Consider the following 25186-nt stretch of genomic DNA (forward strand, 5'->3'; position numbering starts at 1 on the left):
ATGATAAACCTTCTGGTTAGACGGGTATGCCTCAGCCCATTTACAGCAATGGATCCACAGAGCAACTCTGCAAGGTGGATATTCCCACTACGCAGATGAGAAACCTGAAGCTCAGAGATTATGACTTGCTCAAGGTCACCCAGTTAATCAGAGGCAGAGCTAGGGCTTAACGCAAGTCTTCTTTGACTCCAAAACCCTTGCCGCCTCTTTAATTCTTCAGGCAAATTTCCATTTCCTGTAAGGGATGATGACCTCTGCCTATCAGAAAGGGCCCACGGCTTTTCTCCAATATGGGAATAACAGGGTGAAAGTCCTCCGGTGAACTGGACTGCTTGGTCCTCACCTGGTCCTTCCTATGGGAGAGGCGCTGGTGGCAGCAGCCATAGAGGGCCGCCACCAGGAGCAAGAAGGATGCCATGCAGACAATAGTGATGATCAGGGGCATGCTGAACCGGTCCTCCATCTCTTCTGGTGGTCCTTGACCCCCAAACTGCATGTCTCTGACTCCCACCTGGCCAGGAAAGAGAAAGTGACAGAGCAAAAAATAGGTTCCGGGTCCCTCTCTCTCTCAGAACTCCCGTTCACTTACGAGCTCTTCCACTTGGGGTTTGGGGGGCCTGTTCCACTGCCCTGCTGTCCCCTTTTATCCTCCCATCTAGATGCTTGCAAACCAGAGGTTCCTCAGCAATGAGAAACAGTGGAAACGGGGAACCACGGGCTTCCGAGGGACAGGCTCCTGACCCAGTCTGTCCCAGCATGTGGGGCCGTCTACTTACGCCTTCTAGCTTGTCCCAGTCATTTTTCAGCAACTTATAAATGTCCGTGGGTTGGAGCTTTGCTGAGGGGGAGAGGGAGAGATGCCGCTTCAATGGTCTAGCTCAGAGAGACATGGCAGGGACAGAGGACTTCCTGTTCCTCCGTCTCCTGAGCGGTGTCTCTTCTCATGCAGGTGACTGAGAGTTGACAACTGACCCATCCTGTGGCTCCTGTCACCCCCCTGCCCCATTCCCACCCCAGACAGGCCTCCCTGCCCTTGCCCTCAACTCACTGATGATAGTAATTTGTTTGATGTCCACTTCCTGGGCATGTGAACCAGGAGCCATCTCTATATGGCACTCATCTTGAGTTTTGTTGAAGGAGGATTTTACTGCTTGGCACAACACCTCGACCAGTCTGTGATTTGAAGCAACTGTGTTCTGTTGTGGGGAAACAACAGGTAATTCCTTGGGGATCACAACAGTGGCCTAGGCTTGTGGGGCCGCCCTTGCAAGCTAAGGTCAGGACAATGCTGTTGCCAGCTGTGAACCGACTGCCTGGACTGGCGGGTCACACGCTCTCCTCCTGGGCCAGCCCCTGCCTTCTCTGGCTCAGGTGGACATCTCCTCCCTCGTCCTCCCGTCCCGCTTATCTCATCTTGGTTGAACAATGCCATTCCCCCGAGTGTGCCCCTCTTTCTCAGAGCTCTTTAAGCATCACGATCTGCTGCCTGTCATCATTTCTCTCCCCTGGAAGGACCCACGGAGGCACTGCCAGCGCAAAGATGCCAATGAACCTGCATTCACCAGCCCTTGATGCTGAGTTCAGAGACCTCAGGAGGGGAAGTGCCCGGCTCTCCGCTCAAGGTCATCCATCCCAAAGTTGAAACACTTGCCTGTTCCCTCGGCTAAGACTGAAAACATAAATAGGCTGACAAGAGAAGGGCAAGGCGATCACTGCACAGGGGGACTTGGGAGTGTCTGAAAGACGCACAAGGACATCTTTGAGGGGCTTCCTCTATATTTCTAAGCAGAAAGAGCATGGCTGATGTGGCTTTAGGGCTGAGGGTGAGGAAGTGAAGTGTGGGGAGCTTTTACCCAGTCATCCAGAGGCACCCCAAACTGGTGTTTCTCTGACCAGACTTTGGAATAAGGATGCCAGATGAAGAATAGGACTCTTGCTTTGGCTTGTCCCACAAACCATCCCTTGGGTTTTCTACCTGGCATTTCCTTAGGCCTACTAACTCCCCAGCCCTGCTGCCAGGTAAAGATGCAGGGCTTTCCTCTTCCCATTTATGGCAAAAGAAGGCTTACCACCAAACACACCCCTGCCAAGTTTCAGCCAAAAAGAGCCGGAGGAAAGGCTGAGCAAGCGTCAGTGTCTTTCTCACCTTGTCCAACAAGCCCAATCCCAGGAAAACCCTGCTCTGTTTGAAAACTCCAGCTTTTCTATAGTTCACTTGGAAAATTCCAGCAAAATGGACACCCGAAAGAAAACAACTGCAGAAAACAGGTAGCATTAAAGTATCGTAAACCCAAGTTTTCCATGCTGCTTGCTTTCACTTTCTGGTTCCTAGGGGTGTTTGCAAAATAGCCACTGACCAGGAGAGGGCGGCAGTGAGCCATCCATCACCAGCACTCACTCAGGCCTCAACTACTGAGTAAGCGCTGCAGCAGATATCCCCAGACTAAAGCCCTTAATCCTAGGGAGACTGGCAGTCTGAAGGCAGTGGACAACACGGCTAAACTCTCTCTTTCATGCAAACGCACTCACACACGTGCTGACACCATCTCCCTCAAACAGTACACACACACACCATCCTGAGTGGAAGAACAGCTGTTGGCAACGGCTCCCCTGGGTTAGAGGCAGGCCGTCAGATAACATGGAGCAGGAAATATAAAACCACAGACTCTTAGAACAACGAAAGTTAGGCAGACTAAGCCTCTTCTTTTCAACTGAGGCCTCTGAAGCCCAAAGAGATGGGCTTTAACAAAGCCACATCCTGAACTGGAGGCAAGCAAGAACCAGGGCTTGGGTCAGACTCTCAGAAGTGAAAGCTCAGGAGACCTGGTATTTCTGGCCTGTAGCAGCCCTGTGGGCGGGGCTTCCTTTAGAGAAGCTGGTTCTGACCCTCCGTAAGATTGGAAGGACCAAAAACAAGGGCAGGAAATGAACACATCTCTCAGCTCCTTTCTACAAGGAACACTCCATTCCCTTCCACTTTGAGTAATCCTGGAGCTAAACCGCCTTTGCAGGATACAGGTCAGGGTGGGGCTCAGATGAACAAGGTACTCACACAGCTGTTGGCGCCCGAGATGTTCAGGGAGAGTTTGCTCTCATTCAGCTTTTCAGGAGGATGGCACTGGATCTGAAAGAAGCCACTGGGATTAAGGGCCAGGCTTAACTTGATAGGATCTTGTCTTTGAATCCTCCCTCCCTCCCTCCCTTAGGTGCTTCCCTGGTGGCTCAGAATCTGCCTGCAATGCAAGAGACCAGGGTTCGCTCCCTGGGTCGGGAAGACTCCCCTGGAGGAGGGAATGAATCCCATGGACAGAGAAGCCTGGCGGGCTACAGTCCATGGGGTTGCAAAGAGTTGGACACAACTGAAGCGACTGAGTACACACACTGTTAGGTGGGTGACACCAGGCAAGTAGCTCCGGGCAAGCTGGGAGCTGGCCAGCTGGGGTCTGACAGCCAGGTATGTTACTGGTTATCCCGCTGTCTAAGGCCGAGTCCAGCAAAGCCAGAGACAGTGGGTGAACGATACTGGCTCCTCACACCCCCACCAGGGGCTCTGGGAAGGGAAGGATAGAGATGCTCTTCCTGGAGTCCCTTTCTCTCCGAGTCTGGGCTCTCTTACCTGCCCTATATTTGTTGGAATTACTGAGGTGGGAGAAGGGGTGCTGGAGCTTTGGGGGGCATTTGATGTCAACTGAGTGCTGGAGATGGTGGATCTCCTGACAAGAGATGTGGTCCCACGTCCCTGTGAAGAGCCTGTAGGTTGCTGAACTCCAGTGGCGACAGTGACAGCTGGTGTCTCACTGGAGGTGTGTTGAGTTCCTTCAACTGCGACCTGTGTTTCTGTAAATGGGGAAACAAAGCTTATGAGGAAAGGTGAGTAGTTTAAACAGAAAAAAGATAGTCTTTTTCTGTTCTTAGTTTTCTGAGGTTCTTTAGTCTTCCCCCACCCCACTTTGGCTTTACAGACCACAGGCAAAAGGAGGCAAGCTATGAGAAAGAGGAGGTAGATGGATGAAGCCAGTTCCCATAACCTATTACAGGATGAGCAGATTGGATGAGCCGGTGTAGGAACCCGAGAGAAGTATCAACAGCAGTGACAATGCCAGCAGCAAATGTCAACTGAGTAACTGCTTCATGTCAGGGTCCTAAGAGCTTCACAGGTACTTCCTTCTTCAGTCCGCACAGTGACTCTGAGGAAAGTACCATAATTACTCCTTTCAAAAACAAGGAAGTGGAGGCTCAGAGGAGCTTGATGCATTCCACACCAACAAGTGGCAGAGCAGGGCCTGGAGTCCAGGTTTATCCAGCTCAGGGCCCCTGCTCTCACACAGGACAGACTTCACCATGTACCCACATGACATGGCAGCGGGGGTGGCGGGGGGGGCGGTCCCTCGAAATGCGAATGCTCAGATTCACACCAAGGAATTCTGATTCAATAGATCTCAAATGGGCCACGAGGCTCATGATCCATCAGTGAGGTTTGAAATGAATTTATTGGACTAAGACTAGCACTTAAAAAAAAAAAAAAAGGAAAATGCTCCACTGGGCAGTTCAAAACCTCAAGCTCTCATCACAACACACAGCTCTGCTGGCCACTGCTCACCACTGGATGGGAAACAGACTGAGCGAAGGTGGTACACGATCCTTAACCCACATCATGAATCTCCACCTTCTAGTCAAACAACGGTACAGAACATAGACATCTGAAAGTTTCTTTCTGCTTCAAAAAGGCAAGGCAACACTTACTCAGTGTGGTCACCTGAGCTGTAAAGGTGGGACTTGTCATCCTGCCTAAACTTGTAGTTACGGTCATTTTGTCTGATCCCTCAGGGAAACTCCCTGTGGGCTCTGAAGTCCCAGGAGCCGAAGTCACAGGGCTGGGGCTAGGCTGCTGAGTGCTTGAGAGGTTGGTCGAGGAGGACAGAATAGGAGAGATGCTTGGGATGATATTCGGATCTGGAGATGTGGAGATTTTCTGACTGCCTTCCTTAGCAGTCACGCTGTCTGTGGTCACACTGTGGGTAGTTGGGATTCTGGATGTGGGTGAATCATTCATTGCATTCTGGCTGCTCGTGCTTTCAGGACTTGCTGAGACTGTGGTTGATGTGGTTGTAGGATCTTCAGTAGTTACAAGAGTGGCTTCACTGGCTGTGGCAGTTGGGCTTTTCTGGGCTGAGGCTGACACCACAATGCTGGCCGGTGCTGTGGTCACAGTGGATGTCTCAGTGGATGTCGGGGCTGTACTGTGTTTGAATGGGTTTGAATTCAATGTCTGACCACTGGTGATTGTGGATGTTACCAACTGGTCTGTGCTCATGACAGCTGAGCTTTGTCCCTTGGTTGTTCCTATGGACAAAGACAACACAGAATCAATTAGGGTATTAGCTGGAAGTCTTTCTCTCTCCGTTGCTCCAGCTCTTCCCCAGGATCCAGAGGCCTTACTCTCATCCCTGCCATTTTTGCTCAAGGGTTTGGGCCCTTGATGTGTCCAGATTTCTCTGGGGTTCAAGAAGCCTCTAAGAGGGAGGCTGAGGAGAAAGCAGAGGAAGTCAAGAGAAATTCTGCTCCAGAGAAGGACTCAGCACCCAGTCCCACTGCCTGTCGGAGCCTGCAGTGAATTCTCTGCCCTCCCCATCTGGCCCCAGACACACACTGTTAAAGGTTTCCACACCCCAGCACAGAACCCTCATCATCCCTGCCTCCTTCTCCCAGACCCAGGAGCTTGCAGAAAATGCAACAGACTCACACATATCCAAGTACCCTGTTCTAAACATAGCATGAAGGACCTCTGTTCCTCTGGAAAAATATATCTAGAAGGAGAAACTGGAAAAGTGAAATTACACAAATTGTACTTAAGGACAACTGTGAGACACACTGACGGGTTCTCTTTGTCTAGCATGGGAGCTCAACTTTGTCAAGGGGTCAGGGATTGAGCATATTAAAAAGCAGAGACATTACTTTGCCAACAAAGGTCCATATAGTCAAAGCTATGGCTTTCCCAGTACTCATGTATGGATGTGAGAGTTGAACCATAAAGAAGGCTGAGTGCCGAAGAATTGATGCTTTTGAACCGTGGTGTTGGAGAAGACTCTTGAGAGTCCCTTGGACTGCAAGATCAAACCAGTCAATCCTAAAGGAGATCAGTCCTGAATATTCATTGCAAGGACTGATGCTGAAGCTAGAACTCCAATACTTTGGCCACCTGATGCAAACAGCCAACTCATTAGAAAAGACCCTGATGCTGAGAAATATTGAAGGCAGGAGAAGAAGGGGATGACAGAGGATAAGATGGTTGGCTGGCATCACTCAATGGACATGAGTTTGAACAAGCTCTGGGAGATGGTGAAGAATAGGGAAGTCTGGCATGCTGCAGTCCATGGGGTTGCAAAGAGTCAGACATGACTGAGACTGAATAACAACAACAGGGATTGAGTGAGGGAATAGTTAAGTGACAGGTTCAGGCCCTGGGATTACAATGGAAAGTAAGACACAGATGCTTACTTGTGCAGCCCTAAAATTCTAGGACTCACAACAGATTTCCCAACCTGGGGATCCGACATAGGGACTGAGAACCCCCAGCAGTATTTGATTACAGAACTTCCACAGGACTGGGGAAACAGACTCTTGGAGGGCACAAACAAAATCTTGTGCACACCAGGACCCAGGAGAAAGGAGCAGTGATCCCACAGGAGACTGAGCCAGACTTGCCTGTGAGTGTCCAGGAGTCTCTGGCAGAGGTGTGGGTTGACAGTCACCTGCCATGGGATCGGGGGGCACTAAATACAACAGTCCTGGCTAAAGTCCTTCTTAAGGAGGTCACCATTACCACCATTATCCCTACCACAGTTTGGCCTCAGGCCAAACAGGGAGGGAACACAGTCCTGCCCATCAACAGAAAATTGGATTAAAGATTTACTGAGCATGCCCCCGCCCATCAGAGGAAGACCCAGATTCTCCCACAGTCAGTCCCTCCCATCAGGAAGCTTCCACAAGCCTCTTATCCTTATCCATCAGAGGGCAGACAGAATGGAAACCACAATTACAGAAAACTAACCAAACTGAACACATGGACCACAGCCTTGTCTTAACTCAATGAAACTATGAGCCATGCTGTGTAGGGCCACCCAAGACGGACGGGTTATGGTGGAGAGTTCTGACAAAATATGGTCCACTGGAGAAGGGAATAGCAAACCACCTCAATATTCTTGCCTTGAGAACCCCATGCATAGTATGAAAAGGCAGAAAGATATGACACTGAAAGATGAACTCTCCAGGTCGGTAGGTGCTCAATATGCTACTGAAGAAGAGTGGAGAAATAACTCCAGAAAGAATGAAGAGACGGAGCCAAAGCAAAAACAATGCCCAGTTGTGGATGTGACTGGTGATGTGAAGTAAAGTCCGATGCTGTAAAGAACAATACTGCACAGGAACCTGGAATGTCAGGTCCATGAATCAAGGTAAACTGGAAGTGGTCGAACAGGAGATGGCAAGAGTGAACATTGACATTTTAGGAATCAGTAAACTAAAATGGACCAGAATGGCCAAATTTAATCAGATGACCATTATATCTACTACTGTGGGCAAGAATCCCTTACAAGAAATGGAGTAGCCCTCATAATCAACAAAAGAGTCTGAAATGCAGTACTTGGGTGCAATCTCAAAAATGACAGAATGATCTGTTTCTAAGGCAAACCATTCAATATTACAGTAATCCAAATCTATGCCCAAACCACTAATGCCAAAGAAGCTGAAGTTGAACAGTTCTGTGAAGACCTACAAGATCTAGAACTAACACCAAAAAAAAAAAGATGTCCTTTTCATCATAAGGGACTGGAATGCAAAAGAAGGAAATCAAGAAATCCCTGGAGTAACAAGCAAGTTTGGCCTTGGAGTACAAAATGAAGCAGGGCAAAGGCTAACAGAGGATAAGATGGCTGGATGGCATCACCAACTCAATGGACATGAGTCTGAGTAAACTCTGGGAGATGGACCAGGAAACCTGGCCTGCTGCAGTCCATGGGGTCACAGAGTCAGACATGACTGAGTGACTGAACTGAACTGATGGTTTTTCCAGTAGTCATGTATGGATGTGAGAGTTGGACCATAAAGAAAGCTGAGCACTGAAGAATTAATGCTTTTGAACTGTGGTGTTGGAGAAGACCCCCGAGAGTCCCTTGGACTACAAGGAGATCCAACCAGTCCATCCTACAGGAGATCAGTCCTGGGTGTTCATTGGAAGGACTGCTACTGAAGCTGAAGCTCCGATACTTTGGCCACCTGATGAAAAGAACTGACTCATTAGAAAAGACCCTGATGCTGGCAAAGATTGAAGGCAGGAGGAGAAGGGGATGACAGAGGATGAGATGGTTAGATGGCATCACTGACTCGATGGACATGAGTTTGAGCAAGCTCCAGGAGTTGGTGATGGCAGGGAAGCCTGGCGCAAAGAGTCAGACATGACTGAGCGACTGACCAACAACAGAGAATTAAACGTCACATTATGGTGACTCCATGGAGGAAATGAATAAGGAAGTGATGCAGAGAACAAGGAAGTGATGCTGTTAGAGAGTTAAGGAAAAGCGCCTCAGGGACACCCATGAAGCTAAGGCTTGAAGGACAATAAGGCGAGAGCTATGTGAAGAAGGTGAGGAAAAGTGTACCAGGGAGAAAGAAAGAATCTGCAAGTCCCCAAGAGGGACAACAGCTCAGAGAACACAAATCTGAGTGCAGTTTTCTGAGTGAGGTGGGTGGGCAGGGCCCAGAAAACTTAGAGCCTCACAGTAAAGAGACTAACATGCTGTCCAAACCGTAGGGTTTTGAGAATAAAATGGAAGCTCTCTTAAAAACTGTATCCTATGTAAAATGAGGCATAAGATCACCCTCCTTAGCCCAAAATAAGGATTTGGGATTTTCAGTGCTCAAAAAAGTCACTGAAGGCTTTAAAAAGCAAACAAGTTTGAGAGGGTGATTTACAAAGACACATCCCCTTGCTGCTCTGGGGAACACGGACGTGGAGATGGGAAGAGAAGAGGCTGTTACAGTAATTCAGATGAAGTGGGTAATAGTCATCTGCAGCAAGTCCTTGACACAAGAGCCAAAACAAGGATGGATTCAAGACTGTATTTTGGAGAAAGAGTCAACTACTTGCTGATGTACCAAGGGAGGGGAAGAGGAGAAGTCAGGATGACTCCTGTTTTCTGTTTTGAGCAGAAGGGAGAGAGAGCTGGGACTCAGCGAAGTGGACTCTGGCCATTCTACATAGCCGATCAGAATCTGTAACCTAGTTCTATGCTTGGGGAATTCCCCACACAGTTAAGACTGATGGAAGCAGGATTTGCCTCTTGTTACACTACAGATGCTGAAAAATGCCAGCCTCCCTTATGACTAGAGCCTAAGTATGCACTAAGCTGCTATGAATGAGTCACTTCCACCTGGGCCAGAGAGTGAAGGGGTGGTCGACTATGAGGAACCCTGAGGCAGGAGCGGCAGAACCATGACCAGGTGTGAGCAGCCTCGGAGGTGAGGCGAGAGTCTACAGCCAAGCTGAGGCATCTGGGTCCTTGGCATCGGTGAGCAGCACTGCGTCTTCACACAAGTTCTATAAGCCTGTCTCGGATGATGTTAAGAGTGACCCTAAATGTGGTCTTCATCAGGGCTTCCCTGATGGCTCAGTGGTAGAAAATCCACCTGCCAATGCAGGAGACCTGGGTTCGATCCCTGAGTGGGGAAGATCCCCTGGAGGAGGGCATGACTCCAGTATTCTTGCCTGGGAAATCCCATGGACAGAGGAGCCTGGTGGGCTACAGTTCACAGGGTTGCAAAAGAGTTGGGCACGACTTAAAGACTAAACAACAACAAAATGTGGTCATCAGCAATCCCAGCTCCTTCATAAGCTGGAGAAGGACCCAACAGCTTTCATGTGTGTGTGCATGAACACACATACATTTTGCTAATGAGAATCAGAAATTTGCATTAGGAGTGACTCAAGCAATAGAAATGTGAGAACTAGTTTCTCAGCCTTACTGGGGTTAAAGGTAAGTGGAATTCTGCAGACACGAAGTGACGTGACTTTACTATCCTACAGCATTTCACAGAGAGGCAGTCACAACATCATCCACCATCTAGAATGAAGTGCCCGTAAAGTGGCTTTGGCAGGACTGAGTGGCTACTGTCATAGAACAATATAAAGGGCATGCATAAAAGGACATGTAGTAAAAATCAATGTAGTGTTATGATTTGACAGTGGCACTTCTTATAACTGATCATATCAGAGCACCTTTCTGGCAAAAAATGAGATTGCTGGAGAGGAACATCAGCATATTTAATAAATTAAGGATGTAGGGTGGGGTGGTTACTTCTTACAAAGATGACTAGCTGAAAGCAGAGGTTTTCAAACCCCAAACTGTTGATATTTTGGGCTGAATGTATGCATGCTAAGTCATTTCAGTCGTGTCTGACTCTTTACGACTCTATGGATGGTAGCCCACCAGGCTCCTCTGTCTATGGGATTCTCCAGGCAAGAATACTGGAGTGGGTTGCCATGCCCTCCTCCAGGGGATCTTCCCAACCCTGGCATCGAACCTGTGTCTCTTACATTTCCTGCATTGGCAGGTGGGTTCTTTACCACTAGTGCCACCTGGGAAGCCCTTTGGGCTGGATACTTTTGTTATGGAGGTGGTCCTATGCAGTGCGGGATGTTTAACAACATCCCTGGTCTCTAGCTACTAGATGCTAGTAAGACACATACTACCCTTCCTGGTTGGGATAACTGGCAGAAGACGTGGGTTCAATCACTTGTCGGGAAACTAAGATACCACAAGCCACGGATTAACTAAGTCCACACACCACAACCAGAGAGTCAGTCGGCTGTGGTGGAGGATCCTACATGACCCAACAAAGATCCTGCAAGAAGGATCCCGTGTGCCACAACTGAGACCCAACACAGCCAAATAAACAACTAAAAAAAAGGGGGGGGCAATCTGCGATGGAACTTACTTGGAAGACTCAACCACTTTTCTCCTGTCTGATGACGCAGTTTCTATCCTGCTTCAAAACTCAATAACCTCACTTGAGCTCGATGACAAAGAAAGCTATATCCTTTCATCATCTCTACTACTCTTCATTTTTTTCAAACCTGTGATAACAGTCAGATGCCTGAGAAAGACAGTCTAACCCAGAAGAAGGCTTCTACCTAAAAAAAAATCTGCAAAAAGTCTAGCAAATAAGCCTAGTTGATAGACTGTAAGGATGCTAGATCAGAGAAGAATAATCACAATTTTTATCAGGTTGAATTTATCAATATGGGTATGCATACCAGGGGTCTGGGACCATCATGCTGACTCAACCAGCTGCAAGAAGTACTAATTGTTTTCTTAGTTGGTTGACTGAAACCTGAACTTAATGGTAGTCTACATATTAAAGTTGCCAGAAATTCTCTGGAATAATGAATAGGAAGAAACCAAAGTCTTAGAGAAGTGTTCCAGGGGTTTATCATGTATGGTCTGCTTGCTCACACTCTCTGTTCCTTAAGAGAGCTCAAATGACACTCTCTTCATCAAGGTTTTGAGAAACACTGTACTTCACGTGCTCTAAAAAGGACATCTTTTCATGTCTCTGAGCTGAGGATGAATTATAAGTTATTTTAAGGCACACTCTGGCAGTGTTTTTTCTCCCCAACATGGTTCGTAAAATATAGTGCGTTTTATCTTTGATGGTGTTTTGGATTTTGATTAAACTTGGTGTGTTGTTGAGGGGAATAGGAGCATGTTATTCTGACTGTTCATCAGCCTGGTATGCTGGGAGGTTGTTGATATTTCTGCTAGCAATCTTGATTTCAGCTTGTGATTCATCCAGCCTGGGATTTTGCATGACGTACTCTGCATGTAAGATAAATAAGCATGGTGATGATATACAGCTTTGACGTACTCTTTTTGCAATTTGGAATCAGTCTATTGTTCCATGTCCAGTTCTATTGCTTCTTGACCTGCATATAGGTTTCTCCGGAGGTAGGTGAGGTGGTCTGGTATTCCTATCTCTGAGAATTTTCCACAGTTTGTTGTGATCGGTCAAAGGCTTTAGACTGCAAGGAGATCAAAACAGTCAATCCTAAAGGAAGTCAGCCCTGAATATTCACTGAAAGGACATGCTGAAGCTGAAGCTCCAATACTTTGGCCACCTGATGCAAAGGGTCAACTCATTGGAAAAGACCCTGATGCTGAGAAAGATGGAGGGCAGGAGGAGAAGGGGATGACAGAGGATGAGATGGTTGGATGGCATCACCGACTCAATTGACATGACTTTGAGCAAACTCCAGGAGATGGTGAAGGACAGGGAGGCCTGGTACGCTGCTGTTCATGGGGTGGCAAAGAGTCAAACATGACTTAGTGACTGAATAGCAATGACAATGACATGCTGGTAGGAGATGCTGCTGATTTCAGTGGGAATGGACAGCACGTTCCCTGGGTAGCGGGGCCTGAGCAGAATTTCATTTCCAGGAAAAAAGTGGGTACCATACCCTTGTGGCTTGTTTCCTCGGGCTTCCCTTGTGCCTCAGCTGGTAAAGAATCCACCTGCAATGTGGGAGACCTGGGTTCTATCCCTGGGTTGGGAAGATCCCCTGGAGAAGGGAAAGACTGCCCACTCCAGTATTCTGGCCTGGAAAATCCTCTGGACTGTATAGTCCATGGGGTTGTAAAGAGTCGGACACGACTGAGAAAGTCCTTCTCTTCTACCGTACCCTAGCATGACTCAGAAATTGAACGACAACCACCATATCCTAGGCAGCAGGACCAGCATGGTGATCAGGGTAGTCTAATGAGGGGACCTGGACAGTGGCTAATAATCATGTGTTTTTTAGGATCAAAATGGATTAAAGTGCTACCTCTGAGCCCAGCAAACTGAGACCTAGGCTGAATCACCACAGTAGAGAACACAAGCAGCTGCTCATCCAGTTATCAGGACTGAATCTTTTCACAGACTCAAATGATGTGATGATAGCAAACGAATGAAGGACAATAGCAAATACCAACACAGTTAAAAACTGATTTTTAAAAAAAGGCTAATAAAGCAGTAAAACCTTTAATGAGGATGACCAAAGGGGAATAACAACCCAGAAGGGCATAAATACAAAATATGAGGCATAAACCCAGTAATATATTTATAATATAGGCCATTATGAGCAGATGCTATCAAGTTTGAGGCATGTTTCTCCACCCTTAAACAGTAAAAAGCTGGAGAAACGGAAAATTAATGACTTTTCTTGAACCCACTGGCAAACTCGGGTCATGGGCAAACAACTACCCTGAAAACTGGAGAGTCAACCACAGGGAGAAACCAGACTCAAGTGTTTGCTTACAGGACAGAATTTGGCAAGATTAAAGTTAACATGTTTAATGAATTGCTAAAGGCTGACCCTGGGCTCCTGTAAAAGTGGAAACGTGAGAACTGCCGAAACCGAAAGCTTCACACACTTGTAGAGGCTCCCCCAGCACCAGAAACACCACCCAGAGCTGGTAAAGATGCCCAGAGACAGCCTTGAGAAAGTTCCCCCGTGGGGCTGGCTGCAGAGAAGAAAGAGCAGTGAGCACTGACACTCTACCTAGCCCGCTATCCCCTGGGGGAATAAAAGCCTGACTTATCAGTGGACATCAACCAAATCTATGGCCTGAGGCCACTGGTGGGAACCCCACCACAGCGGGTGAGGGAAACGATAGGCACCGATGAAACACCAAGGAGATGCTGCCCAGATCCATCGCCCCTCTCCCTGCTGGGAGACAAAGGCATTAAGCATAGCCTGAAGGAAGTGGTGGAAACCCACTGTAGCTGGGGAATGGAACAAGAAAAATAAAAAAGCTCTTTGCCCCTGGGAGAGGGCAGGAATCCGTGCTAAGTCCAGCAGGATTTCTAGAAAAGAGACAGAACACTAGCAAAGCCCACACCCTCCAGCCCCAGGTTCCAGTGCCTTTGCAAACATCTGGGAATATGCTTCTACCCTGCCATGAACTCAAAATGCTAGCACGTGTGAAGATAAGTGGAGTATAGCTGGAGGGGGGCTGCCAAAGTCAGGCTCCCTGGGAGCAGCAGAAAGGAAGACTAACAGGCAAGCAGGGACGTGGACCAAGGTCTCACCTGTGCAACATCAAGTCAGGGGTTTGCTGCTTTGTTTTGTTTTTCGTTTCGGTTTTGTTTTTGATGGGCACCATTTTTTAAGTCTTTATTGAATTTGTTACAATATGGCTTTATGTTTTGGTTTAAAACACCTGGGATCTTAGCTGCTCGACCAGGGATCGAACCTGCACCCCCTGCATGGGAAGGCAAAGTCTTAACAGCTGGACTGCCAGGCAAGTCCCCAACATTAACTTAAAAGTTAAAAAGTCAGCCCCACTGATTAGATTAACATAAACCCTCACGCTGAAGACACAGCAGAAGAGAAGCCGTGCTTCAGGCAACCGCTGATCCACAAAGGGAGTTGCACAACCTGTGGCTCCTTTCACTTATTTACCCCGTTTTGAGGTTCATCCATGTTGCGGCACGTGTCAGTTTTTTATTTTTATTGCCGAATGATAGTCCGTGGTAGGGATAGTCTACATTTTGTTTTTCCGCTCATCAGCTGATGAACGTTCAAGCTGTTTCCACTTTTTAGCTATTATAAACAGTGCTGCTCTGAACGTCTGTGTACAAGTTTTTGTGTGGATGTTTCATTTCTCTTGGGGCTATACCTAGGAGTGGAATTTCTGGGTCACATGGTAACTCTATATTTAGTGTTCTGAGGAATGGCCAAACAATCTTCCAAAGTGGCTGCACCATAGTCCATGCCCACCAGCAGTGTATACAATGCAAGATGAGCCTGGAACATCTTGTAACAACAGAAAGTAAAGAAGCGCTTAAAAAAAAAGACAAAAACAAAATAGTGGGCAAGTCCAGCTCTCAGGGAACCAACCTGAGAGCTCCCAACAGGCAAACCTGGAAAACTCTGATCAACAAAATTAAAAAATATGGGACTGAGGGCTTCTCTGGTGTCTCAGTGGTAAAGAATCCACCTGCCAATGCAGGAGACACCAGCTTGATCCCTGACTCGGGAAGATCCCACGTGCCGCAGAGCAACTAAGTCCATGAGCCACAACTACAGAAGCCCACATATCCTTGAGTCCATGCTCCCCAACAAGAGAAGCCACCGCAGTGAGAAGCCCACGCTGTTGCTCGCCGCAACTGGAGAACAGCCCAGCATAGCCAAAAATAAATAATTTTTTAAAAATCTCTATATCGTGCATCAAACCTGGACTGGCGACTCGTTTCATATATGATATTATACATATTTCAATGCCATTCTCCCAAATCATCCCACCCTCTCCCTCTCCCACAGAGTCCAAAAGACTGTTCTATACATCAGTATCTCTTTTGCTGTCTCGTGTACAGGGTTATTGTTACCATGTTTCTAAATTCTATATATATGCGTTAGTATACTGTATTGGTGTTTTTCTTTCTGGCTTACTTCACTCTGTATAATAGGCTCCAGTTTCATCCACCTCATTAGAACTGATTCAAATGCATTCTTTTTAATGGCTGAGTAATACTCCATTGTGTATATGTACCACAGCTTTCTTATCCATTCATCTGCTGATGGACATCTAGGTTGCTTCCATGTCCTGGCTACTACAAACAGTGCTGCGATGAACATTGGGGTACATGTGTCTCTTTCAATTCTGGTTTCCTCAGTGTGTATGCCCAGCAGTGGGCACTGGGACGACCCAGAGGGATGGTATGGGGAGGGAGGAGGGAGGAGGGTTCAGGATGGGGAACACATGTAAACCTGTGGTGGATTTATTTTGATATATGGCAAAACCAATACAATACTGTAAAGTTAAATAATAAAATAAAATTTAAAAATAAATAAAATAAAAATCTCTATAAAAAATACTGGATTGAAACCCAAAGAATAAAATAAATATCCATGCATCCATGCTGATAAATGATTAAATATATAAATAAATGGGAAAGATGGGGAAGAGGAACAACTCATCCTTACAGAAGAATTCCAAAAAAGGATAGATACTCTTCCCTCGTCTAGAAGGAAGGTATTCTCTCCCATCCCCATCTGAGTATGGGCTGGTCTTAGTGACTCTCCTAGGACGGAAAGGGAAAACCAGTAACATTACAGTGAGAAACCCAGTGAACACATCATCTTAACTAAATAATCAACATTAGCATCATGATAAGTCATGACCAGTGATAAGGCGTCATGTCCTGGGATAAGATGTGTTGAGAAGGGTCCTTCACCTCTGTGCTCTTCCTTCTAAAAATACATAGCCCCAGTCTAACCAAGGGAAAAAAAAAAAATCTAACGTACCCAAATTGAAGGGGATGCTACAAAATATTCAGCTAGTACTCTAAAAACCATCCAGGTTATGAACAATATAAAGAAAGACTGAGAAATTGCCACAATTTTGAAGAGATGAGAGAGACAGGATAAAATGCAGTGCTCTATTCTGGAACAAAAAAGATCATTAGTAGACATACTGGTTAAATAGGAATGATGTCTGTAGGTTAGGTGATAGCACGGTACTGTGTTAATTTCATAGTTTTGATAAGAGGACCATGGTTTATAAGATGCTAATATTAGGGGAAGATGAAGGAAAGGTATCTGCCACTCTGCATCATCTCTGCAGCTCTTCTGTAAATCTAAACTATTTTAAAATTAAAGATTTGTAAACATGTTTTGAAGTACTTATTTTGGTTGCTTGGGTCTTAGTTGTGGCACGTGGCATCTTCCGTGGCGGCTCACAGACTCTCTAGTTGTGGCGCAAGGATTTAGTGTCCCATGGAACGTGGCTCCATGTAGGTAACAAGCAAATGCTTATTAACATTGGTGATAAATAAATTACTTTAGAAGCAGACTAGAATATCACACAGCACTGAAAATCAGAGACAGGTATTACATTGTTACATATTATGTTTATCTGTGTAATATACATATTATGTATTATTATACATGTATTAGCAGAAGGAAATGGCAACCCACTCCAGTGTTCTTGCCTGGAGAATCCCAGGGACGGGGGAGCCTGGTGGGCTGCCGTCTATGGGGTTGCACAGGGTCGGACACTGAAGCGACTTGGCAGCAGCAGCAGGGCTTCCCTGATAGCTCAGTTGGTTAAGAATTCACCTATAATGCAGGAGACCCTGATTCGATTCCTGGGTCAAGAAGATCCACTAGAGAAGGGATAGGCTACCCACTCCAGTATTCTTGGGCTTCCCTTATGGCTCAGCTGGTAAGGAATCCACCTGCAGTGTGAGAGACCCGAGTTTGATCCCTGGGTTGGGAAGATCCCCTGGAGAAGGGAAAGGCTACCCACTCCAGTATTCTGGCCTGGAGAATTCCATTGACTGTATAGTCCATGGGATTGCAAAGAGTCGGACACAACTGAGCAACTTTCACATATGTATATTAACATGAATCAATCTGAAAACTATACTGAACAACAAAAACCAAAACAAAAATTTATATGGTTTTATTTACAGGGTTTAAAATCTACAAAATTAAACAATATAGTTTTAGAAAAAGAGACACAGAAAATATTTACATTATACTCAGAATTTAATACTAAATTTAGGATAACAGCCACTTCTGGGGGAAATAGGAAGATGCAACAGGGAGGTCTGATTTTTTTTTTCCCTCTAAGGAGGGAGTGGCTGATGGTGCTGGATGATGAAACTGCCAACATGGACATTCCCAGCAAACTCAACTTGCAGTTTCCATGGGAACAGTGCAGGTGGAAGCCTAACTGGGGCTGATAGCAGATGAGTGAATGGTAGGGAAATGAGCTTCTGTGTGTAAATAACTTTATCATGCTGACGAAGGTGCTAAGTTGCTTCAGTCGTGTCCGACTCTTTGTAACCCCGTGGACTGTAGCCCGCCAGGCTCCTCTGTCTACGGAATTGTCCAGGCAAGAATACTGGAGTGGGTTGCCATGCCCTCATCCAGGGAATCTTCTCGACCCAGGGATGGAACCCAAGTCTCTTACATCTCCTGCACTGGCAGACACCTGGGAAGCACAAGAACTTTATCAAATGTTAGCTATTAAAAGGAGTGAAATATGGCAGTGGCTGGAAAGGAACTGCAGTAGTCAAGAAAGTTTTGCTTTTCTCCTTGAAGGTGAGAGATGCTAGAGCTGATAAGGATGCCCCTTTTTGTTTTATTCCCTCCTTAAGATGCAGAGGGAGACACCCGTGTATTAGATGGTAGGATACTTCTGCCTTGGGAACCAGAGGGAAGAAGATGGATACAGCCATCAGAACATTGGTAACATTGGTAACAGGAAGACAAGTTTCCATTTGACATCCTCAGTTCTCTCAGCCAAGTCTAGAGGAATTCAGTATACTGACAAAGATGAAATAAGAGAGGAGGAGGAGTAATGTGGAAGGGAAAAGTATGAAATACTCATTAGGGGTAGGAAAGGGAGCAGAGCGCCAAAGAATTGATGCTTTTGAACTGTGGTGTTGCAGAAGACTCTTGAGAGTCCCTTGGACTACAAGGAGATCCAACCAGTCTATCCTAAAGGAGATCAGTCCTGAATATTCACTGGAAGGACTGATGCTGAAGCTGAAACTCCAATACTTTGGCCACCTAATGTGAAGAACTGACTCATTTGAAAAGACCCTGATCCTGGCAAAGATTGAAGGCGAGAGGAGAAGGGGAGGACAGAGAATGAGATGTTTGGATGGCATCACCGACTCAATGGACATGAGTTTGAGTCAACACCAGGAGTTAGTGATGGACAGGGAGGCCTGGCATGCTGTGCTCCATGAGGTCACAAAGAGTCAGACATGACTGAGTGACTGAACTGAATAACTGAACTGAAGGGAGCCTACTAGAAAAATACTCTAGGGAGTATCAGAATCACCTGGGGAGCTTGTGAACACACCTGCTTAGGACCTCAGCCCAAATTTCTGATTCAACAGATCTAGGGTGGGGCATCAGAGTTTACATTTTAACAAGTTGCCAAATGACTCTGTTGCTGTTGGTCTGAGGACCACACTTTCAGAACCACTCAACCAGAAAAATACAGGATGACTGTCAAGTGGCATCTGGTGCCAAATTGGGCCAAAAATTCTGAATTTAAAAATAGTAACCCAATCAGCCACTTTGTGATTTTTTCTCCTTCCACTGTTTGTAGGTAGGCATAGGAACAGGAGACAGGGTTCACCCAGGAATGGAGTTTTTGCCAGGTGAGTTATGATGGCAGAAGATGCAAGAGACCTCAGCATATCTGTAAGGTTGGGATTATAATGGTAGATGGTGACGTATAGGGTGGATAAAACACACAGCGGCTGACAGGCAGTGACAAAGTCACGGGTCATCAGAGTGGCTGCCTGCTGTTCAAGCAGAGTGGTCCAGGTGTACCCGAGCAAATGAACTGGAAGGGAAGGAAACAGTGATCAAAGAACAAAATGCAGAGGTGGTGCACGCATGGGGATGATAAAGTTCAGGGTGTGAAATGGGAATACCAATGGGGGAAATGGCAACCCACTCCCACATTCTTGCCTGGAGGATCCGAGGGACGGGACAGCCTGGTGGGCTGCTGTCTATGGGGTTGCACAGAGTCAGACGTGACTGAAGCGACTTAGCAGCAGTAGAGATGGGAAAAGGTCAAGAAAATGGGAGGCCAGGGTATTTAAGTGTTTATCCGAATGTGTACTGAGCTCCCCAAGAACGAGGATGGGAATCAAGATAGTGAGGAAGGAATGAGTGGTGGGGAGTGAAGAGGTAGGCAGAGAGCAGCAGTGAGGAGCTAAGGATGAAGGTGGTGTGAAGGGTCGAGCCAGCAAGGAGCTGACCTCCAGCGGGCAGACCAAACAGGAGCAGAAGAAGAAGGCTGACTCCACTCCTTTCCCCTGGGATGAGAGGAGCGCTGTTCTCAGTCTGAGGCCCTGCTTTCTCCGGCTCCTGGCCATTTTCTTATCTGGGATGGACTCTGGACTATTAATAGCGGGAAAGGAAGCTCGAAAGAATGCCCCAGGAAGAGGGTGTGCGCAGGGAAGGCCACGAGATGGGAGGACCCAGGCCTGGACACCAGCATCCACCCCTTCGTCTTTTGTTGCCTCCAGCTCACCTCCCCCAAGTGTGGTTAAAACCCAGAAGCTTCTTGGGGGGCCGGCGGGAGGCAGTGAAAGGGGCAGAAACCAGGCAGGATGAGCCGACGTCTTCAGGGAAGCATGTGATCAAGGAAGGCGCGAAGCCAGACGGAAGCCTCTAATCCTGGTTCTCCTCTGAGCCCCAAGGGTGGGAGGCAAGTCCTTGGCCCTCTTGAAACGTCTGTGAAATGGGCTGGGTGGCTTCTAAGGTTCCCCAAGGAGGTATATGCAACTTTCCCAAGCACGATGCTGCTTTTGACGTGGTAACAGAGCCAGCGGAACCAGCCACTTCAGAGGCCAGCTCTTTTCCAAGAGCTGTCTGACCTTGAAATGTGTTCTCCTAGCCTGTGACATACATCTGCTTCGGAAGCCACCTCCTTCCCTCCCAGGAGCAGGCTCTGTGCATGTCGGGGGAGGGCGCGCTGTGATGCTGCCTTAGGTTCAGCCTGGTGGGAATCTGAGCCCTGCCCAGCTCTCTAGGGCCCCCCATCCTCACCCCCACCAATCCTGCTTCCCTTCTTGAAATGGCCCATTTATTGCCAGGCTTCTGTATGGCAGCTGGGAATTCATTTCAGCGGAGTGGGGCAGGATGGGGGGAGCTTTGGAAGGACAGAGACCCCTAAACTCCTGGGTGGGACAGGGACCTAGGGCTGTCCTAGGAGCTGAGAGGAGCCGCAGGCCCACTGTCTGCCCGGCCAGGATGTTTCCCCATGGCCCGTAGATCAGATGTCCTCTCTTCACCCTGCATTCGGCCCCCTCACTCTCCCTCTTACCCTCATTTTGAAAGATCTGATGCCCCCTCCCTTGCCACCATGTACTGTCCCTGTCTCCGTGCTTCTTGAGTTTTATTGAATCAGCCGCCTGACCTTGAAATTCATTTTCCCAGCCCATGACATCTGCTTCTTGCACCTCTTCCCTCCAGGAGCTGAGCCACACTCCTCACTCCAGGTGGGTCTCCTCAAGTCCCACCTCTCGGGGGTCTGGCCATCCTCCCCAGCCACTCCCTCCTGCACAGCTGAGAGCTCCAGGCCTTCCACCAGGAGGCCTTTCTAGATTCACTTCTGCCTCAGCTGAGTCCTGTCCTTGGAGGCTGCCTGCTCTGGTGTTCTGCCCTGGGTATCTCATTAGATCTCTGCGTGGTAAGAAGTGAAAGTGTTAGTTGCTCAATCATGTCCGACTCTTTGCAACCCCATGGATTGTAGCCCACCAGGCTCCTCTGGTCCATGGAATTCTCTAGGCAAGTAGTGGAGTGGGTAGCCATTCCCTTCTCCAGGGGATCTTCCCTGCACCAGGGATCAAACCCAGGTCTCCTGCATTGCAGGCGGATTCTTTACCGTCTGAGCCACAATGCTTCTCCTCTGTGGCTGTAACAAAGTCAGTTATCCCCCCAAAAAGTTCTTAAGCTTGTGGGGGCAGGGAGGGAGGGGGACCCTGACCTGGGTGAACAGCATCGGCTCGGGGTGGTGACAGCTAGGAAAGGCGGTCAGGGCTCTGGGCTGCGAGCCCAGGGAGAGGAACAGGGAGGCGGACTCGCCTCACCTCGACCACCTGGCTGTGGCACTCTCCCGGGGCTGCGCTGGGCCTGGGGGAGAACCTGGACCCTCTCTGTGCCTTGGGTCCTATGTCCTTGGGCTGCCACAACACAAACAGGGGTGCTTACAAGAAACCAATTCCTAAATAGCTCTGGCAGTCAGAAGTGTGAGATCCAAGTGTTGGCAGGACTCCGCTCCACCTGGAGGCTCCACGGGGAACCCTTCCTTGCCTCTTCCGGCGTCTGGGGGCTGTTGGCATTCCTTTGCTGGCAGCAACACCACTGCCATCTCAGCCACCGGGGCGGGGCCACACTGCTGCCTCCTCCCCCGCTATGTCTCTGAGTCACTGAATCTAGGGCCCATCCAGATACTCCAGGATGACCTCATCCTTAGCTTAGTATCAGTAACATTAGCAAAGACCCTCTGTCCAAAGAAGGTGATCATCAGTTTCAGGGATTTGATGTACTTATCTTTTGGGAAAGGTAGATTTTTTTTTTTTAGACTGCCATGGTCCCCATCTGAAAAATGGGGACAATGTCTTTGAGTCTTCTCTGTACCCCTCCAAATGGCCCCCTGCTTGGACTGAGGGCCCCAAAGATGCGCCTGGCCAACTTGCCTGGCATAAGGGGTGTTCTGGGACTGAAGGTCTCTCTCTCCTTCAACTTGGATGTTGAAGCCCTACCCCCAGTGTGATGGTGTTAGGGGTTGGGGCCCCACGACAGAAGAAGAGAAGTCACCGGAGCTTCCTCTGTCTCTGCCAGGTGAGGACACACCGGATGGTGGCCATCTACCAGCCAGGAAGAGGGTCCTCACCAGGAGCCCACTCTGGCGCCACCCTGATCTCAGACCCTCCAGCCCCCCAAACTGTGAGAAAGGCAGGTCTGAAAGGCCACCCTCGTTGTCCCCGTCAGGCCAAGCAGTCAGGCAGACAAGTGCACCCACAGGTTCTGGCCAGGCTCCATCGGCCCTGTCCCCCACTCAGGGCCCGGCAGCTCTGACTCCCTGGTGCCCCGGCACGACGGAACAGCGCCCCAGGGGGTTATCAGGCCCAGCTCCTCTGCATCCCCTCTCTCGGAGGGACTCTGAGCTGCCCCCTCGGGGAGATACTTCCAGGCATTCTTCAAATCTGGAATTGTTCTGCCCTTATCAGCTTGTTTCAGCTGGCCTGCCTGACACTTGCTCCCACAAGGGTGGGGCCTTGTCTGGCGGTTTCCCAGCGCAGGAGAGGGCTTCCACTGTCCAGCACGGGTATCTCCCGGCCACGGAGAAGGGCAGGCGCCCCTTGGGCACCTTGTTCCCCACAGGGGAGGGCGGTGTGGCCAGAGGACCTGCTCCTCCTCTTTTCCAGGCCAGCAGTTCTTCCTTCTTTCCTGGCCCTACACCTGGCATGTGGCCTGAGCCAGAGGCAGGCGGGTCCGGTGTGGACACACCCCTGCCCAGTCCTACATTGTGACCCCTTCCCCCACCCTCACCCTGAAAGTGGGACCGGCGGGGGGGCGGGGTTAAGAGCCCGCAGCTGGGAGCCCAAGCCCCTGGGTTCAAGCCCTGTTCCATCACGCCCTGGTCAGGTGCCAAGCACGTGTCTTCACTCTAGTCCTCAGTTTCCCCTTCCCTCAAAAGTGGAGGAAGGTGATTAACAGTAACTATAACTCACAGCTCTAGGCATTCAGAGCAGTGAGCATACAGGGGAAGTGCTCGGGTATTCCAAGGGAGCGGGGAAGAGCCTCAGATCCCTGCCAGATCAGGTCCCCACCGTCTCCCCTGAGATGCTGGCATCAGCGTGGGCCTTGAGGCAGACGGGGGGATGCGAGGCTCTCCCCAGCATTCCCAGTGAGGCCTGCCGTGTAGGGTGGGGGAGATGACTGCACCAGGGTGACTGTGGTCCAGTGAATTCTCAGACCAGGGGGTAAGCCAGAATTTTCTTGGAGAAGGAAGAGGAACCGGAGGCCAGGGTGTGGCCTGGCTCCAGGGAAATGTTTCCTCACCAACACAGAGAAGCCCAAGGGAGAGGCGGAGCAGAGACAGGCAGTGAGGAGGGGCTTTCCTGCAGGCTGCCCAGCCATCCCAGAGGTAACTGGCAGTCTGAGCCTCCCTCCTGGGAGAGCCGTTTAAGGCCGACTGGGCTCCGGGACCAGGGTTTGGAGTTAGGGACCACATGGTGGGGTAGGGAAGGGATGATGGGCTAGGGAAGGGATGCTGGGCACGCCCCTCTCCCTCTCAGCCTGGGCTTCCTCCTCCATGAAACAAAGCTTCAAGTCTCAAAAGAAAGTTTCCGTGAAACTTCTGCTTCCTTCCCCAGCCCAATCCTGAGGGATGTGGGGGATGACGAAAGAGTCTGAGTAAGCGTCTGACTCTGGGTGAAGAAGGTGAGCAACTCATGTATTAAGATGTATTGACCGGAAGACCTACATAGACATTTCTCCAAAGAAGACATACATACGGCCAAGAGGCACGTGAAAAGATGCTCCACGTTGAATCAGTAGGACATGCACATCAAAATGACAATGGGGTATCACTTCACACCGGTCCGAATGGCCGTCATTAAAAAGTCTACAAATATCAAACACTGGAGACAGTGTGGAGAAAAAGGAACCCTCAGATATTGGTGGTGGGAATGTAAGTTGGTGCGGCCACTACGGGAAACGGTATGGAGGTTCCTCACAAAACTGAAAATAGAGTTGCCATATGATCCAGCAATCTCACTCCCAGGCACGTAACCAGACAAAACTATCATTTGAAAAGATACACGTACCCCTATGTTCATAGCATCACTATTCACAACAGGCAAGAAACAGAAGCAACCCATATGTCCATCAACAGAGGAATGGATAAAGAAGATGTGGTACACACATAATGGAATGGTGGTGGTGTTGTTTAGTCACTAAGCTGTGTCCGACTCTTTGTGACCCCTAGTGACCCCGAAGCTCACTAGGCTGTTCTGTCCATGGGGTTTCCCAGCCAAAACTAATAGAGTGAGTTACCATTTCCTACTCTAGGGGATCTTCCTGACCCAGGGATCGAACACATGTCTCTTGCACAGGCAGGTGGATTCTTTACTGCAGAGCCACCAGGGAAGCCCCAGTGGAATATCAGTTGGCAGACTGATTCAGTTGTCCACACATATACATTCCTCTTTTAATAGAGTCCACATATAAGTGATATTTATGGTATTTGTCTTTCTCTTTGACTTATTTCACTTAGTACGATAATCTCTAGTTATATCCATGTTGCTGCAAATGGAATTATTTCACTCTTTTTAATGAATAGACTATTACTCAGTCATAAAAAAGAATGAAATAATGCCATTTGCAACAACATGAATGGACCTGGAGATCATCATACTAAGTGAAATAAATCAGAAAGAGAATGACAAATACCGTACAATATCACTCATATATGGAATCTAGAAAAAAGAATGTATATATATGTATGTATAACTGAATCACTTTGCTATACAACAGAAATAAACACAATATTGTAAGTTGATTATACTTCAATAAAAATAAAATATACTATCAACTGAGGGCCAG

At 48.3% G+C, this 25186-nt stretch overlaps 1 protein-coding gene across 1 annotated transcript in view; it reads right to left on the minus strand.

The window, feature by feature from the left end:
- The window catches only part of PODXL (podocalyxin like), a 49987-nt gene that overhangs the window by 4701 nt on the left and 20100 nt on the right, over positions 1–25186 (minus strand). Inside the window, exons 2-7 of the mRNA XM_070369930.1 lie at positions 4744–5343; positions 3617–3837; positions 3053–3124; positions 1049–1196; positions 777–838; positions 344–511 (exon numbers count right to left, since the gene is read on the minus strand). Of these exons, the coding sequence (XP_070226031.1) occupies positions 344–511; positions 777–838; positions 1049–1196; positions 3053–3124; positions 3617–3837; positions 4744–5343 (1271 nt within the window). The remainder of the gene's footprint in view (positions 1–343; positions 512–776; positions 839–1048; positions 1197–3052; positions 3125–3616; positions 3838–4743; positions 5344–25186) is intronic.

Source organism: Bos mutus, chromosome 4 (assembly GCF_027580195.1).
Source record: "Bos mutus isolate GX-2022 chromosome 4, NWIPB_WYAK_1.1, whole genome shotgun sequence".
NCBI lineage: Eukaryota > Metazoa > Chordata > Mammalia > Artiodactyla > Bovidae > Bos > Bos mutus.